Raw genomic sequence first — 16,051 nt, 5'->3', positions numbered from 1 at the left:
AGTAAGTAGTGTCGGTATCATCACCATCGCCCATTCAAAATCCAGTGCCAGATAAACACTTATTATAGACTTTTGCATGGATTATAGTCTTCAGCTATATGCATTCGTGTAGCTCCTGCAAGTTTGGTAATGTCATTTTTCCATCATACATTGGTAGTTATTTCAGTCTTTTCTTATCTCTTGGAATGCAGGAAATAACTTCCTAAGCCCATTCACCATACATGTGCTTGGCTACAACTCCTGCCCATCTCAATTTTATTTTCATTATACTCATAATTACCTCTACCACTCCAGTCTAATTCCTGATCCACTTGTTAACTTTCATGTCTCCCCTAATAAAACATGTGGTGTCACTGCCAGACACCACACTTGCTAGGTGGTAGCCTTTAAATCAGCCGCAGTCCGTTAGTATACGTCGGACCCGCGTGTCGCCACTATCAGTGATTGCAGACCGAGCGCCGCCACACGGCAGGTCTAATCTAGAGAGACTCCCTAGCACTCGCCCCAGTTGTACAGCCGATTTTGCTAGCGATGGTTCACTGTATACCTAAGTTCTCATTTGCAGAGACGATAGTTTAGCATAGCCTTCAGCTATGTCATTTGCTACAACCTAGCAAGGCGCCATATTCAGTTACTAACAGATAATATTGTGAATAATGTACCGTCAAGAGCGACGTTCATCATTAAAGGATTAAAGTTAAGTATGAAACTAATTACGTCCGCTTTATGAGTTCTAATTCCTTCTCATGTTCCAGACCTCATGTCAGTATAGTTCTTCCCTCCTCACGCCAGCCTGTGTGAGCTAAAACGCGTGCATTTCGGCCTCCTCTAGTAACACGGTGTTGGCTCTTCTGCCAACACAACACAGGTCTGTCCATTAGTTAATCAACAACAGTCAGGTTGGATGGAATCATCCAGAAGGATGATAATGCCCGCCCTCACACTGCCAGCCAGACAAAAGCTACACTTAAGCAATTTGGCTGGGCAACCTTGCAACATCCTCTGTACAGCCCGGATCTTTCATCACATGATTTTCACATCTTTGGCAATGAAGAAAGACATGTGGACGTCGGTTTCAGCTGGACAAAGAAGTGGCAGAGTGGATGCAGTAGTGGATCTGTCATCGGCCAACCGCATTCTACGAACAGGAACTGCTTGTCTTGTTCCCCAGTGAGATAAATGGTGATTACTTTTGAATGTAACCACACCATGATCACTTGGTGGCGGGTGTTTGATTTTCTTTTGACTACCCCTTATACAATCACAGCTTGCAAATGGTCCACTGTGCTATATCCATTTCTAATGTCAGCTTGTTCTTTGTCCAACTAAAATCTCAAGCATCCCCCCCCCCCCCCCCCGACCATGTTGATAAATTTAGTAAGTGCTTGTACATTACACAGAGACAAGGCTGATAAGGCTATAGTTTCTTATTTATGATTTTTTATGTGTTTCATTTGTCCTTCCTGTCACATAACATAATTACAGTACTTTTCCAGTTTTGGGAAATGCTATCCTTAGTAGATATTTTGTAAACTATTTTGCAAGTTCCATTAATTTTCTTTCTTATTCAGCTACAGTCAGTTCTACTGAAATGTCATAGCCATCACTGCTGTTACAAAATCGCATTTATGTGTTCTGAGTTCAGCACCTGTATTTGACAGCAATCACAAATTTTGATGATGAGGTTATTATGTGAAAAGTAAGTAACAGCACTGGAAATCCAGGAAAGTAGGCGAAGAGTTCCAAACAAGTGAAATGGAATCATGCTCTTTTTAAGTTCTCGACTTCCTAAACTATAAAAGCTACTACACAAATCAACACCATAAACAATTTTTTTTAATATTAAGAATTAACCAATGGATTTAAAAATGTCACAAAAAATTTATAAAAGTAAACAAACTGAAACACTTGGACTCACAATCCTGATGTTGTCCCTGATGGCCAAACGTTGACGATTACGTTCTTGGTAACCATAACGTCTTAGACTTGCAAAGGAATGTTTCTGTTGCTCTCTAAAGGCTTCTACATTGGCCAATTTGTGGTGTGGTTTCCATTTCTGTTCCCATTGAATATTCAACTGCTGAAGCCGAGTTGCAACAACATCCACCATTTCTTGCAAACCACTGAAATGGAAAACTGTAGTTGACGTCATATTATCCCTACAATGCTCAAGATACAATAAAAATGGCTGAAAAGCTATAATACCAACCAAGTGAAACAAAAGATGCCAGAAGCAGTCATTATGACATAATATCTATAGAATCACAAAATATTTGCAATAACAGACTGAGTCTATGCAGCTTAATTGAAAGGTCTGCTTCATGGAAGTGAATTTTGCTTTAATATCAAATAACACTTGTTCTGCAGATTTAATTTTTTTCTGACTACTTTTTCTGGAAAATCGTCAAATTACGTCAAGAATCTAATAGCAATGATTGAGGTTTTTGTAAATGATAATTTTAGTATTGCAGCTGTAAATCTCTTAGAGTAACTTAAATAACAAACCATATTTGCAATGATATTCAACAGAAGCATAAACTTATCATTAACGTGATCACTTTGGATGTGAAACAATACAAAGTATGTCATACAGTTCATTCAGTACCATCATCACTGCCATAATGACTAAGTCATCTCCCACTCTCCCATCTCCACATAGAAACACATTTGTCCTACAAATCCTTCCCACATATGCAGAGCCTATTTGAGGCGGACTGCACTCATTTAAAATAAATTTATCAGCTACACTGGTTGACATGGTGATTTTCAGATATCAATTACTTACCACTGTGTATATTTCTTACTAGTATGGGCTTGTCAGGCTTTGTCTTGCACTCCTGGTACAAGTAAACAAAACAAATGAATTCCGAAGTCTATCACAAAAATAATCGATAATTACCAGCTTCCCATGAAGAGTCAACTGTTTTGAATTGGATGCTTTCTAACCCAAAGCAAAATTATGTAATGTGTGGGAGTGGAACAGACGTGTGGGTGGAGTTTTAAGGTTTGTAGACAAAGGCGTGATTAACAAGTTAAGAAGGTACAAATGTATGTAGGTTGCAGCAGTTATGCAGAGATGAAGAGGCTTGCGTAGGATCGACTAGCTTGGCCAGGTGCATCAAATCATTTTTCTTACTGATGGTGACAACATAACAACAACAAACAAACAAACATAAGTAGATAAAATTTATAAAGTTATTGCAAAGTGTCATTGGACATTTTTGGTGTGGTTACTTTGGTAAGTTACGAAGGCAGGGGAGGCAGATATGTAAAAATTTTTCACAGCTTGAAGTTTTTCTTGAAGAATAACTATGCAAACTGGTAGGTGGGTTTCTTCATACACTTTATAAAATTGCCATTGAAGATATTTTAGTGAGATTGTAGTGTAACATGGCATTTTGTAAGGAATACCATGGCATACTCCTAGGCTCTTTGAGAAATGGAAGATATTCATATGAATGCAGAAAGGAAAACTATTATTTTAACTTAATTGAACTAGAGTGGAGCAAAACATATACTGTGCAGCCGCTGATGGAAGGCGTCATAGTGGACTGCCAAGAAATAACAAAAGAGCCTGCTTTAGCAATGAATGTTATGTAAAATGTAAGGTAACTGACTTACTCTACTGTACACGGACAAGAGAGGAGCAGCAGCCTGGTGTTCATTTAAAGTATATTTTATTAATGGTTAATTTGACAATATATGGTTGCAATGATGGAACTCTGGTTATGAATGCTTTAAATTGTTTGAGAAGAGGATCCAAGTACCGCGAAGAAGATTATTAGCGGGGACTGAATAGCAGGACCAGCTCTGTAAGATAAAGTTATAGGCTATCTTATCCAGCAGATACTAGCAAGCAAATCAAATCTACAAAAGTTGAGTACTATTCCAGGAGGACACATGTAACAGGTTGGTTTGACATCTCCCTGTGAGCACTAGGCACATGACAAGGTGCCAATAAGAGAGGATATGCATCAGGTGGAGAATATTGCAGTCATTGTACATTGTGTGTTAGCGTATAAGAAATTAGTTTCTTAATGAACTTTGTTGCAATTCATACTGCACTAACACCTAGTTAACAGATGGAAAAAATATGCTCCTTCAAAACCGGTTTGAGGAAAGACTTGAAGCTTTTCTGTGGTAGTAAAAACTTCATTGCATGCCATATTTCATCAAAATAGAATTAATACGGGTTCAATTTTATTTTGTGTTTGACTAGATGAACAATTTTAAGCACGTAAAATTCATGCACAGAATGAAGATCAAAAATTACAGTCAGTAAGTACTAATATAATAAGTACTGTGTCTGTGATGGCCTTGTTCCATGATTTTTGTATCATATATAAAGGGTGATGGGAAGTTTATTATAATTACCATCAAAAGTTCAACCTGATCATTGTACAGTCATCTCCTTCAAGAAGTTTCATTTTTGAACAACAGGAAGACATTACTAATAAGGTCATGTAATCTTGCAACCTTCACCTGACATGCTGCAGTTCAACTTACTTCCACTGAATCTATGATAAGTCACCTTCAACAGCTGTACTATTTTATGTTCAGATTGAAAGACATTTTAACATGATACCAGATACCATGGGTCTCATTTGTTGAAATCTTTTTCAATACCCACACAATGCTGTACTAAATTTTGTGTTGAGAAGTAGACACTCTGGTCGTTGTTTTAGTTATCATTACTACTCAGTTTTCAAATTACTTTCTGCTTTACCCTGCTTTCTGTGTCCTTCATTGTCGGGTATTTGCAAAACAGAGTAACAATCACTTTCCCATAGGACAAATAAATGACAATAAGTTGCACAAGAATTAATTGCGCAGGTTTTACCTACAGCAACGGACCAATCTCTGCATTTTTACTGATTTTAATGTACCACAAAAGACCAAGCATTTTTACAATCATTTTACCATAGAAGCTGCCTAAAAGGATCACAAAAAAATGCCTTCTCACTCCTTCCTTCACGTCTGGTTCCTTTTATCCAACCAACACTGGGTTGGGGCAGGTATGGTACTTCTATTTCACTGGGAACCAACCACACATGTGTATAGGCTATTTCTATGATGGGATCACTACTCCCAAAGGCAATTTAAATTGAGCTATCAGCTACCCCAGAAGCAAGCGCTTTGTTATCCTCAGCTATTTGGGTGATTATCGCAAAATTATATACTGAAGAAATGTTTCAGATCACCCATTTAACCAAAACATTTAACATTCAGCTACACGAATGAAAGTTACAAAAATCGTCCATTATCATCCTATGAGGTGTATGAAATCCCCATTTTCCGATTACAGTAATGAATCAGTATTAGAAATTTAACTGACAGGGTACCTTACTTAAACCCATCTATTAATTAATAATAAAATTAATGGAGACAAGATTATCATGCAGAAACTAATTCAAAGACAATTATCCTTTCTTGTAGTTTTGAAGCCACAAACTATTTGTAAAGAAATGACATTCTTTTGCTAACTACGAGAGAAGTGTCACATTTAAGGAAAAAATGTGCTTAGTACACCATTGTTCCGCAAGAATTTTTGCTCAAATGAGAATGCCATTTGTACAGTTACTTCCCAAATAATTTCAAACCCTAAAATAAAAAAAACTTCACCTTTATACAATGTAGGCTTCCAAAGCTGGTATTAACTTCAGTTAAAACATCCAGGCTCACAGGCCATGGCTGATATGTAAAACTTTTTCCTGACGTTTCATCACCTGCAGCAAGAGATGAAACCTAACCGGACAGCTTTACATATCAACCATGGCCTGTCATGTTGAAAATTTTAAGCGAAGAAAATATCACCAGTTTTTTTTTTTTTTTTTTTTTTTTTTTTTTTTTTTTTTTTGGGAGGGGGGGGGTTGGGGGTGTATATATCCTAAGTATTTGATTCTATAGGTCATGGTATTCACTTAGAAAACATTTAAATTTTATGCAAATACTGGTATTGCAAAAAAAAATAGTTTAGATCACATTTAACAAAAGGAATGCCAATGGAGTACTGTATAATTCAACAGTGATTGAAAGAGAGGATATTTTACTGGCGGGGGGAAAAACACAAATAGAGTATTACAGTGTTCAATTTTTGGTCCACTTTTATCTTTATACATGTAAATGATATTCCACTCAACAGGCAGAAAGCAGAGCTGGTAATTTTTGTACATGAGAAAGATACTATAATTAATCATATTAGAGAGAAAGAGAGAGAGAGACTCAAGAAGTTGTTCCTAATATTTTTCAAGAATTATAAGCAGTTTTCTTAAATGTAATTGCCCTCAATTTTTTTAAAAATAACAATACAATATGTTTAGTTCTCGACAACATAAACAAAACAGGATACGACAGTAATCCATGAGCAGGGCAAAATGTTCAAGTTCAGCGATATTTACTCTTTGCATTATAATTTTTCTGTAGATTATAAAGAGGGACAGCAATAGTGTAACGAATAATTTCTGTACATTAGGTATGCCACCTATAATAATTAGACATATTTAGTCAACAGTAGCTGCAATTTATTTATCTTACTGTAACTAGTTTCAAGTGCAGTTCATCATCATGTGATAACTATACTACAAAATCTAGCTGTCTGGGAGAGATCCAGGTTAATCAACAATGTAGGAAAAGGCAGATTGCTACCTACTGTAAAGAAGACATATTAAGTTGCAGACAGGCACAATTAAAAGACACTTACATATAATCCTTAATCAATAAAAGAGAGACACCCGCACCTCACATACACACAAGCAAGCAAACCTCATGCACACATGAGCGCCAACTCCAGCATCTTGGGCCAGAATCCAGGTTATGTACATCAATTATTAAATCATTAAATTAAAAATATAGTATAGGTAAAGAGAGTGTATTCGATGACTAGCATATGATGACAGTGCTGATATTTTTGTCTCTCAAGACGTTTGCATTTTAGGTAATATTGTTCCGGCATACAATCAAGTGTCGGCACGCCAGTCGGGAACTTTAGAGCAGAGAGGGCTGTGAAGAAGACGTCAGCCAACTGCACACGGACCGACCCCTCTCTAGGATGACAACCCGATGGCAGCGCCCTTAACACGAAGAGTAGATAAGTGCCACACCGCCTGGCCATGGTCCATTTGAAGACTAACCAGTTCACCAAATTTTACTGGCATCAAGAATAGGCACATGTATAGCAGTGACTTAGGAAATGTATTTCTTCTCTTGTATTATGAATTGTATATACTGAACAGATTGCTTATGTTGCACATCGCCCTTTGCTTGCGATACATCATTGTAAATTTCTCAAAATTAAGTAATGTCATTTATTTTCTGTAAATAAGATTCATTAATACAATTTACTTGAATTGTTGTCTATCGATCGAAGTAGCAGATTTCCTAGGCACCTCATATTTGACGAGTAGGCAGGATACAACAAATATGATCATTCCCACATAGTTTTATATGTAATAAAAGTACTGTTTGATGAAGAACTCTACTAAAGTTTGCCGAAGGAAGATGAATAAAATACATTGCAGCTACTATTGAATTATAAGATATCATTCTTGGAATGTGGAAGGGAAATATAGCTCTGTACCCAAAAGAGTACCTTTGCATCCTTGGGTGATGAAGAGCGGGAATCATTTACTTTGGCAGTTGTTCTACTCAAACATGTTGTGATAGTAAATAGATTACTTATGACATGGAATGAACAAATTGCAAACATATGAACCGTGACTGGATATTAAAACAGTCAAACCATTTGTGAGCAATGTTATGCATATATAAGAATACAAATCTCTAAGATATTTTTAAAAAAATGGGAAATCCAGGATGGAAAAAGGAGAATATAAGTGGTCAGAAACAGTCTGAAAAGCTTGTACCATCATTGCAGGGTAAGCTGTGCTGAGGAGTAATTGTTAATAAAAAAATTCAATGTGTCGCACCATTTCGGAGTTAATTAGCATTGAAGTACTCATCAAATGTGTGCTTCAATGGTTTTCTAAAACCGAACAAGAGAGTGATACAAAATTTGGACATGGGATGGTAATAAGGATCGAATCCGAGCCAAGACTAAGCAGTCTTGTGCATTTTTATCTACGCTATGAGAGCAATGGACCACTCCAATTTGCGCACGCAACAGTCTGATGGCTCTCACTTCAGTGCTCATTAACTCAGAAACAATGCAATGTACCAAATTTTTTCATAACAATTTTTTCTCAGCACAGCCTACCTTGGATCACCCTTACAAGCTTTACAGACTGTTTCTGACCACTCTGTATATATCCTTTTCATAATATTACATTTAAATATCAAGTTAAGACAGCCCAACTGCTGAAAGAGAGTGTAATGAAAACTACAAAGTTTCTCAAACGTTCATAAGTGGCTGTCATATGGCCCTGCAACTGCTAGTAGTCAACAACTTGACAGATGTTGAAGTCTCATCCAAGAAAAGCAATACCAGAAGTTTGCTCATTCTATAAAGTGGAATTAGAGTTAAATTACCTCTCTCCAGAGTAATGTATCACTACTTCCTTGTACACAAAACTACTCACAAAGACAGAAAGAAAGGTCAGAAGATTGGGATTCAACATTTCATCAGAGATGGAGCAGATGTTCAGATTGGGAAAGAAAGGGGAAGAAAATCAACACTGTCTTTTACAACAAAAGGCACCCCAGCATTTGTCTTAAATGATTTAAGGGACAAAAATATTTTGGTAATCAGCAATATGAACCACTGTCTTTCCAAATAGGAGTCTTGTATCTTAACTAATGACAGAAGGGCCTACAGACAGACATACCTACAATCGTTCCTTCTTCGAATCCAGGCCTGAGATATAAGAAAATTGGATAAAATGCTATTGTAAGTTACTTTTGTAAAAATGTATGAAATATCTTTTTGAGAACAGAGGGAAAAGGGTTATCCTATCACAGTAATACAATATTTTAATAACCTATCAGAAAATCTGTTATACCTAGAAGAAACAGTGCTTTTTAGCAATGTAACATTTTTGCAATCTCTTTAATGGCATTTTCGAAAACTAATTCTGCCGATGGCGAATACACCGCTTACTTGAGTATATCTTGAGCATGTAATTTTACTGAACACATTTTGCAAACTCCAAAAGGTTGACAAATATTCCCAAATTACGGTAAGAGGTAATCTGCATCACGTTACTTTGTTTATGTGATTCTGTTTTCTCTGCCTATCACTAATTCAGAGTTCATGCACAGCGTGTCTTTACAGAATGTTTGCCTACCATGCTTCAACACAGTTCTGTAAAGTTTTCATAATTATATTAATATTTAATGCTGCAGGGAAGTTCTGGTAAGATGTAAATACACTGTGCAACAGAATTAAAGGACCTCTTTCCAAAACCCTGCAATTCCCACCCATTGTGATGTATAAGTTTGAAATTTGGTTCAAAAGTGTATATGTAACCAGCCAAACTAGTTTCGCCTAGAGTGAACTTGTTCAACCTGTTACCGAAAGGATAAAACAGATTAGCCTAGGTCAAATTGGTTTATCCTAGTTAGAATTTACATGCTTTAGGATAAACTGGTGTGTCCTAGTCTGAACTAATTTTGCCTAGTCGGAACGCATGTCGCTGCTTGTATGAACGAGGAATCCCCAAATCATCTCTGGCTCGCCCCTCGCAACCGCTCTTCCGGCGCACTGTTCTTTGTTTTGAATGGTATTTTGCATCGACGAAAGTGTGTGTTAAGTTGCTGGTTGCATTTAAAAGATTTTATTACAATCCTAGTATAATTATTGTGAGGCGCTTCATCATGGATGAGCCTTCATGTAGTAGACAAGCCAATCAAAAGCTGTGGAGAGAAAAGATTCTGGAGGTAATTTTGCAGAGTGAAAACAAAAAGTCTTCTCATTATAATGTGTTATCAGTAGACGAATATGCGAATTTGGTTAAACAAGTAGAAGATGCGGAAAAGTTGGAAAAAAGAACATCATTACAAAAAGAAAAGACTTGAAACGATTAGCTGTTTTGAAAATTGGTGATGTGAAAAATGTCATTGCACGGTGTGAGGGGAATTAACATACTTTGTTCCAGCTGATGGACTTTATGATGTGATTGACACAGCTCATGTAGCTGGGGTCATGGTGGTCGCGACAGGATGTTAGCCGAGACATCAAAAAAATATGCCAGTACCACAAAGGGAATGATATGCCTCCATTTATCAATGTGTGATGTTTGTCAACAAGACAAAAAAGAAAAGAAGGCTAGTTTCAAAGCCAATACTCCATTTGGAAATGAATAGTAGATACCAAGTCGATTTAATTGATTTCCAAACACAACCAGATGGGAATTTAAAATTCATTCTAGTTTACCAAGACCATCTCACAAAATTTGTTCTCCTTCGTGTGTTAACATCAAAGAGGGCTGAAGAAGTGGATTATCATTTGACAATAATGTTATAAGCGAACTCACAAATCTTTGGTCAGAACTGAAAATTGTGCATGGAAAACCAAGGCACAGCCAAAGTCAGGATTCTGTTGAACGTGCCAACGAAGACATTGAAAATGAGATAAGTCCTTGGCTAAAGGACAACAATTCGACAAAGTGGTTGGGAGGATTAAGGTATGTCTAATTCACGAAAAATCGAGCTTTGGCTTAAAACAATCACCTTACAAAGCATTATTCGGAATGGAACCCAGAGTAGGACTTTCCACTTCCTCGTTGCCTCAAGAAATCATAAATTATATTCAGGATGAAGATGACCTAAAGAAGGTGACAGCAATACTGATCAGTACGAAGACAGTGATGATAACATTGTGAAAATTGACACAAATAACTTTCAAAATGCTAGAAAAATTGTGACAAAGAGAGAGAGAGAGAGAAGAAGAAGAAGAAGAAGAAGAAGAAGAAGAAGCTAAAAGAAGGAAAGCTTCCTCTTACAAATCCCATCCACCAGCTGAAATTGGAGACAATGTAACCATACCTATTCCAGGTGTAGATAAAGGCAGAGGTGACCTTCAAAACATAATTGGTGTAATACTAAAAAAGACCGTGGAGGGCCTCTACTAAGTTGGCACCATACATGGTGTATTTCAAAAACATTATTGCAGGTATGATTTTATTAAAATTTTCCATAATTTTTTGTAATACAATAGTAAAAAATATTTGTTGTAACTTCTTTTTTATTGTTTTTAGAACTGATTTCAACATCTGCATTCAGAAGTTTTTAGATGTGTGAGATATTAACCAGGATACTGAAATATCTTTAAGGACTGCAGCCAAAAACATTCTGTCGGATCAGGGCGAGGCTTCGGGAAATGCAGTTGCATGAAAAACTGTACAACACACAAATACAATTGTAAGAAAAACAAAGTACTCTGCAATTCTAAGTGACACCAAAGTAAACCTTGCAAAAATAAGTAAATAAGCAAATTGCAGATAAGGTGATTTCTGTGGATGTACCTATGTAAGATGATCTAGTGATAGATGTGAAATTACTGATTAATTAATAAACAACTTTAATGAATCATATTTACTATTTTATTTCTATTCCTTTATTCAGTTTCCTTTGAAAAGCTTATAGAAGTTACCAACTAGGTGAAATTAGTTCAGACTAGGATGTACCAGTTTATCCTAAAGCACGTAAATTCTAACTAGGATAAACCAATTCGGCCTAGGCTTCACTGTTTTATCCTATCGGTAACAGGATGAATGAGTTTGACCTACGCAAAACTAATTCATCCAAAAATTGGGTTTGGCCGGTAACATGTACAACCTTCCTTTCTAATGGTGCAAAAACAAGGTACTCTGCAATACCACCCTCGGGCTCAACAATGCTTCAGACAGCAAGGTGTTAAACAAGCCCACAGCTCAGAAGTTCATGTGACTTGTAAGATGGGTTAATGACATCACATTAGCACCAAACTTCATCATAAATCTCCCCAACACCACCGTGGAGATGTCACAAGATGGGAAAGTCATCATACCCCCATTTCCCCACATTTCACTCCTTCTATCAACGCTTTTGTGTTGGAGGTTATAATCACTATGCCCAGTGTTGAAATCACGTGGCTTTCTTATAAGTGGTCAAGCAAAACTTTCCAGACACACCTATGCTCATAATCAGCATGAAAAGGCCTCATGGGGTGGGATAAAGGGCATCAACAAAACCACCTCATTCCCAGAGAAGTTGATTACACACGTTTTGTGCCTGAAAATGACAGTGCGATAGATAACAGGAAAATGTTCTTAACAAAATCTGGTGGAATTAAGGCTGGGAGGACGGGTCATGAGTCATGCTTAGGTAGCTCACTTGGTAGAACACTTACCTCCGAAAGGCAAAAGTCCTGAGTTTGAGTCTGGAACACAGTTTTAATCTGCCAGAAAATTTCTTTTCAATGGACACACCATTGCAGAGTGACAATGTCAATCTGGATACATTCTCCAGTCTGTGGCTATGCCACATATCCGCAATATCCTTTCTTCCACGAGTACGAGACCCACAAGGCTCACAGGAGAACTTTGTGAATTTTGGAAGAGGAAAGGTACTGGTGGAAGTAAGTCTGTAAGGACGGATCATGACTCATGCTTGGGTAGCTCATTTGGTAGAGCACTTGCCTGCATATGACAGATGTCCCAATTCAAGTCTCGGTCCAGCACGCAGCTTTAATCTGCCAGAAAGTTTCAATCTTTGATACTGCTTACGCCCTCATATGTTTCCACTCTTCTCTAAGGACACTGTGAGACTCCATTCCCATTAAACATGATATGACCCTTTTTCTGCACAGAACGACAATTTTTGCTCTCTTGTACACGTTGGAACCACTAGGGGCTCCTCAAAACCATTTTACAAAACTTGAACATGATCCAAAGCAGCAAAGAGTTCTTACGATTTTACATCCCTCCTATTTTGCGTCCCCCTGTGGCATGATCGGGGCAGGAATGAGACATGAACATATGCACAAATAAAATGGCAAAGGGTCCTCTAATCATCCCCCTCCCCCCCCCCCCCTTCCTTCCTTCCTTCCAGTTTAGGAAAACCCTCAGTGGGACCTCACCACCATCACTGGAATTTTAAAAATGAATGTGTACAGAAATAACCTGAAAAGTAGTCTGAGGTGCTTGTAAGCAGGCAACTGGATTTGCAGTGGTGTCAATGAGTTGCCTACCTGTAGATGCCTCTGGCTACTTTACCAGTTGTTTCTGTACACAAGCATTTTTAAAATTATCAGTAAAGACGGGCAGGTGCCACTGAGGATTTTGACAAGCTGTTATCCTTTGCTGTTTCGTGTGCTATTCACATGTGTGTCATTGTACCCCACCCGTGATCACTCCACCGGAGGATGCGAAATATGAGGGATGAAAACGCATACATACCCTTTCCTGCTATGGATCATGTTCGAATTTCATTGAATGGTTTTGAATGGACCTTATTGGTTCCAACCTGTGCATGAGAGCAAAAACTACAGTTGCACTGTGCTCCAAAGTGGTCAGATCACATTAAGTGGGAATGCAGCCCCACAATGCCCTTACAGAAGGGTGGAAACATCCAAGGGTATCAGCAGCATCAAAGTTTGTCAAGAATGTCTTCCTACTGCCCATCACACTGTTGACTGTCATTTTTGATTGTCAAATGCATGGGTATCAATGACACATGGAAAAGGCTGGTTCCATTGAAGAACTTTATGCCATCCCGATGCCCTTTTATGCTGATTTTTATAAGCGGTGTGTCTGGAAAGTATTCCCCAACCCCTTGTAAGAAAACCACGTAATTTCAATTCTGGGCATTGCAGTTGTAACCTCCATTGTATAGGCATCAAAAAAGGGATGAAATTTGGGTAAGAGGGGTTGAGACGACCACCCATCACGGGACATATCCACAGTGGCAATGGGCAGAATATTGCTGACATTTGGTGCCAACGTGACACCATTAACACACATTATAAGTCACATGCAATTCTGAGCTGTGGCCTCCCCCCCCCCCCCTCTCCATGCGTCGACACCTTGCGGTCTGAAGCAATGTCAAGCCTGAGGGTGACGTCACAAAGAGAGCCACGGTTTTGCACCATTGAGAGAAAGGTTGTGCACATCTTTGAGCCAAATTTCAAACTTCTACAATTCAATGGTTGGGAATAACAGGGTTTTGACAAAGTTATCCTTTAATTCTGTTATGCACTGTAGTTCTAGATTAAAGGAGACAACTCACCTGGAAACCAGAAGTGTTGAGTCATCGATAGGCAGACACAAAAAGACAAAAAACTCACTAGCTTTCGGAGTTATCTTTTTTCAATCTAGAGGGTGATATACACACACAAACACACACACACACCAATGCCGATACATGCCCTTAGTAGTGATAGCTGAACAAACAGAGCCAGTGCTGCATTTTGGTAGGTGGATTAGGTTGTGGTTGGGTTTATGTCAGGCGGAGTGTGTAGAGGGAGAGGGAGGTGGGAAGCAGGGAGAGCGATTGGGGGTGGTTTGCAAGCAGCTTGGAGGAGGACAGAAGCAGGGAAAGCTGTTGGGTGGAGAGCGTGGGCACAGTGGGGTACTGGAGACTGAGGCCAAGACGATCACGGGAGCAGAGAACATGTTGTAAGATTACTTCCCATCTCTGCAGTTCAGAGAAGCTGGTGCTGAATGGTAGAATCCAGATGGTCTGGGGTGTGAAGCAGCCACTGAAATTAAGCATTTTGCACTTAGCTGCATGTTGTGCCACCAGATGGTCAACTTTGTTCTTGGCAATAGTTTGGTAATGGCCTTTCATACTGGTGAATAGCTGATTGGTAGTCATACCAACATCAGAAACCTACGTATTTTTTGCAGCAGAATTGGTATATAACATGGCTACTTTCACATGTAACCTAACCTCTGATGGGGTAGTCTAAGTCTGTTACAGGACTGGAGTAGTAAGAGCTGGATAGGTGGACTGGGCAGGTCTTGCAGCTCAATCTACCACAGGGTATGATCCCTATGGGAGGGCTTGGAAGTGAGAGTGGTAAATGGATGGGCTAGGACATTGTGTAGGTTGGGTGGGCGACGGAATGCCACTTTAGGAGGGATAGGCATGATATTCAGTAGAATTTCCCACAATTTTGGGCATGATGAGAGATAATCAAAGCACTGACAAAAGATAGGTTCTGTTATTACAGTCTGAGGTGATACTAGGTGGCGAGGGAGGAGGCGATACTGGATGAGGAGGGAGATGCTCCTTTGCAACTGATTCCTGGGGGTGGTGGAGGGTGGGGATGTGTGATGGTTTCGCACAGGAAATCTGTTTGTGGGCTCTGTTTGGAAGTAGTGCCTGTCTGTGAAGCCCTTTGTGAAACCTGTAGTACATTGGGCCAGGGAGTTCTTGTCACTGTAGATACATCGTTCACAGGTGGCCAAGCTGTATGGGAGGTATTTTTTGGTGTTGAAGGAATGGCACCTGTCGAAATGTAGGTACTGTTGGTGGTTAGTGGGTTTAATGTGGACAGAGATGTGGGTAGATCCATCAGAGAGGTGAAGGTCAGTGTCCACGGTGGTGGAACAATGGACAGAGGAAGACCAGTTTGAGTGGATGGGAGAAGCGATGAGTTTGTGAAGACATGAGAACAGGGTGTCTTGGCTCCGAATTCAGTGTGACTGTACTGAAGAGTTGTTCCAACCCTGAGGTAGACCAACATGCAAGGTCTGCTCAATCTACTCGTCCAGCACTTCCTACTACAGTCCTGTCATACGTTATCACAGGCCAGGGCATCAGTGAAAGCAGCTATAATGTATATCAACTCTGCTACAAACACTGCACATCTTTTTATACTGATAGGATTACCAATCAGCTGACCACCAGGACGAATGGGCTTCACAAAATGTTGCCTAGAACAAAGCTGACCACCCCATTACACAACATCCAGTTGAGCACATCATGTTCAATTTCAATGGATGTTTCACAACCCAGGCCATCTGGATCCTACCCTTCACCACCAGTTTCTCTGATCTATGCAGATGGGGGTTATCCTTACCACACATCCTCTGTTCTTGTAATCGTTTCAGCCTCAATCTACAGTAACCGACTGTCAACGACACCCTCTCCCCATCAGCATCCCCTTTCAACA

General features: G+C 39.0%; 1 protein-coding gene across 3 annotated transcripts in view; it reads right to left on the bottom strand.

The window, feature by feature from the left end:
- The window catches only part of LOC126251523 (glycerol-3-phosphate acyltransferase 1, mitochondrial), a 386,686-nt gene that overhangs the window by 154,015 nt on the left and 216,620 nt on the right, over positions 1–16,051 (bottom strand). For all 3 annotated transcript variants that reach the window (XM_049952007.1, XM_049952006.1, XM_049952008.1), the window contains exon 2: positions 1,919–2,123. In XM_049952007.1, coding sequence (XP_049807964.1) covers positions 1,919–2,110 — 192 coding nt within the window. In that variant the 5' untranslated portion in view covers positions 2,111–2,123. The remainder of the gene's footprint in view (positions 1–1,918; positions 2,124–16,051) is intronic.

This window comes from Schistocerca nitens, chromosome 4, assembly GCF_023898315.1.
Source record: "Schistocerca nitens isolate TAMUIC-IGC-003100 chromosome 4, iqSchNite1.1, whole genome shotgun sequence".
Lineage (NCBI taxonomy): Eukaryota > Metazoa > Arthropoda > Insecta > Orthoptera > Acrididae > Schistocerca > Schistocerca nitens.
Note: the sequence above shows the minus strand (reverse complement) of the source record. Positions and strands in the feature narration are given on the sequence as shown.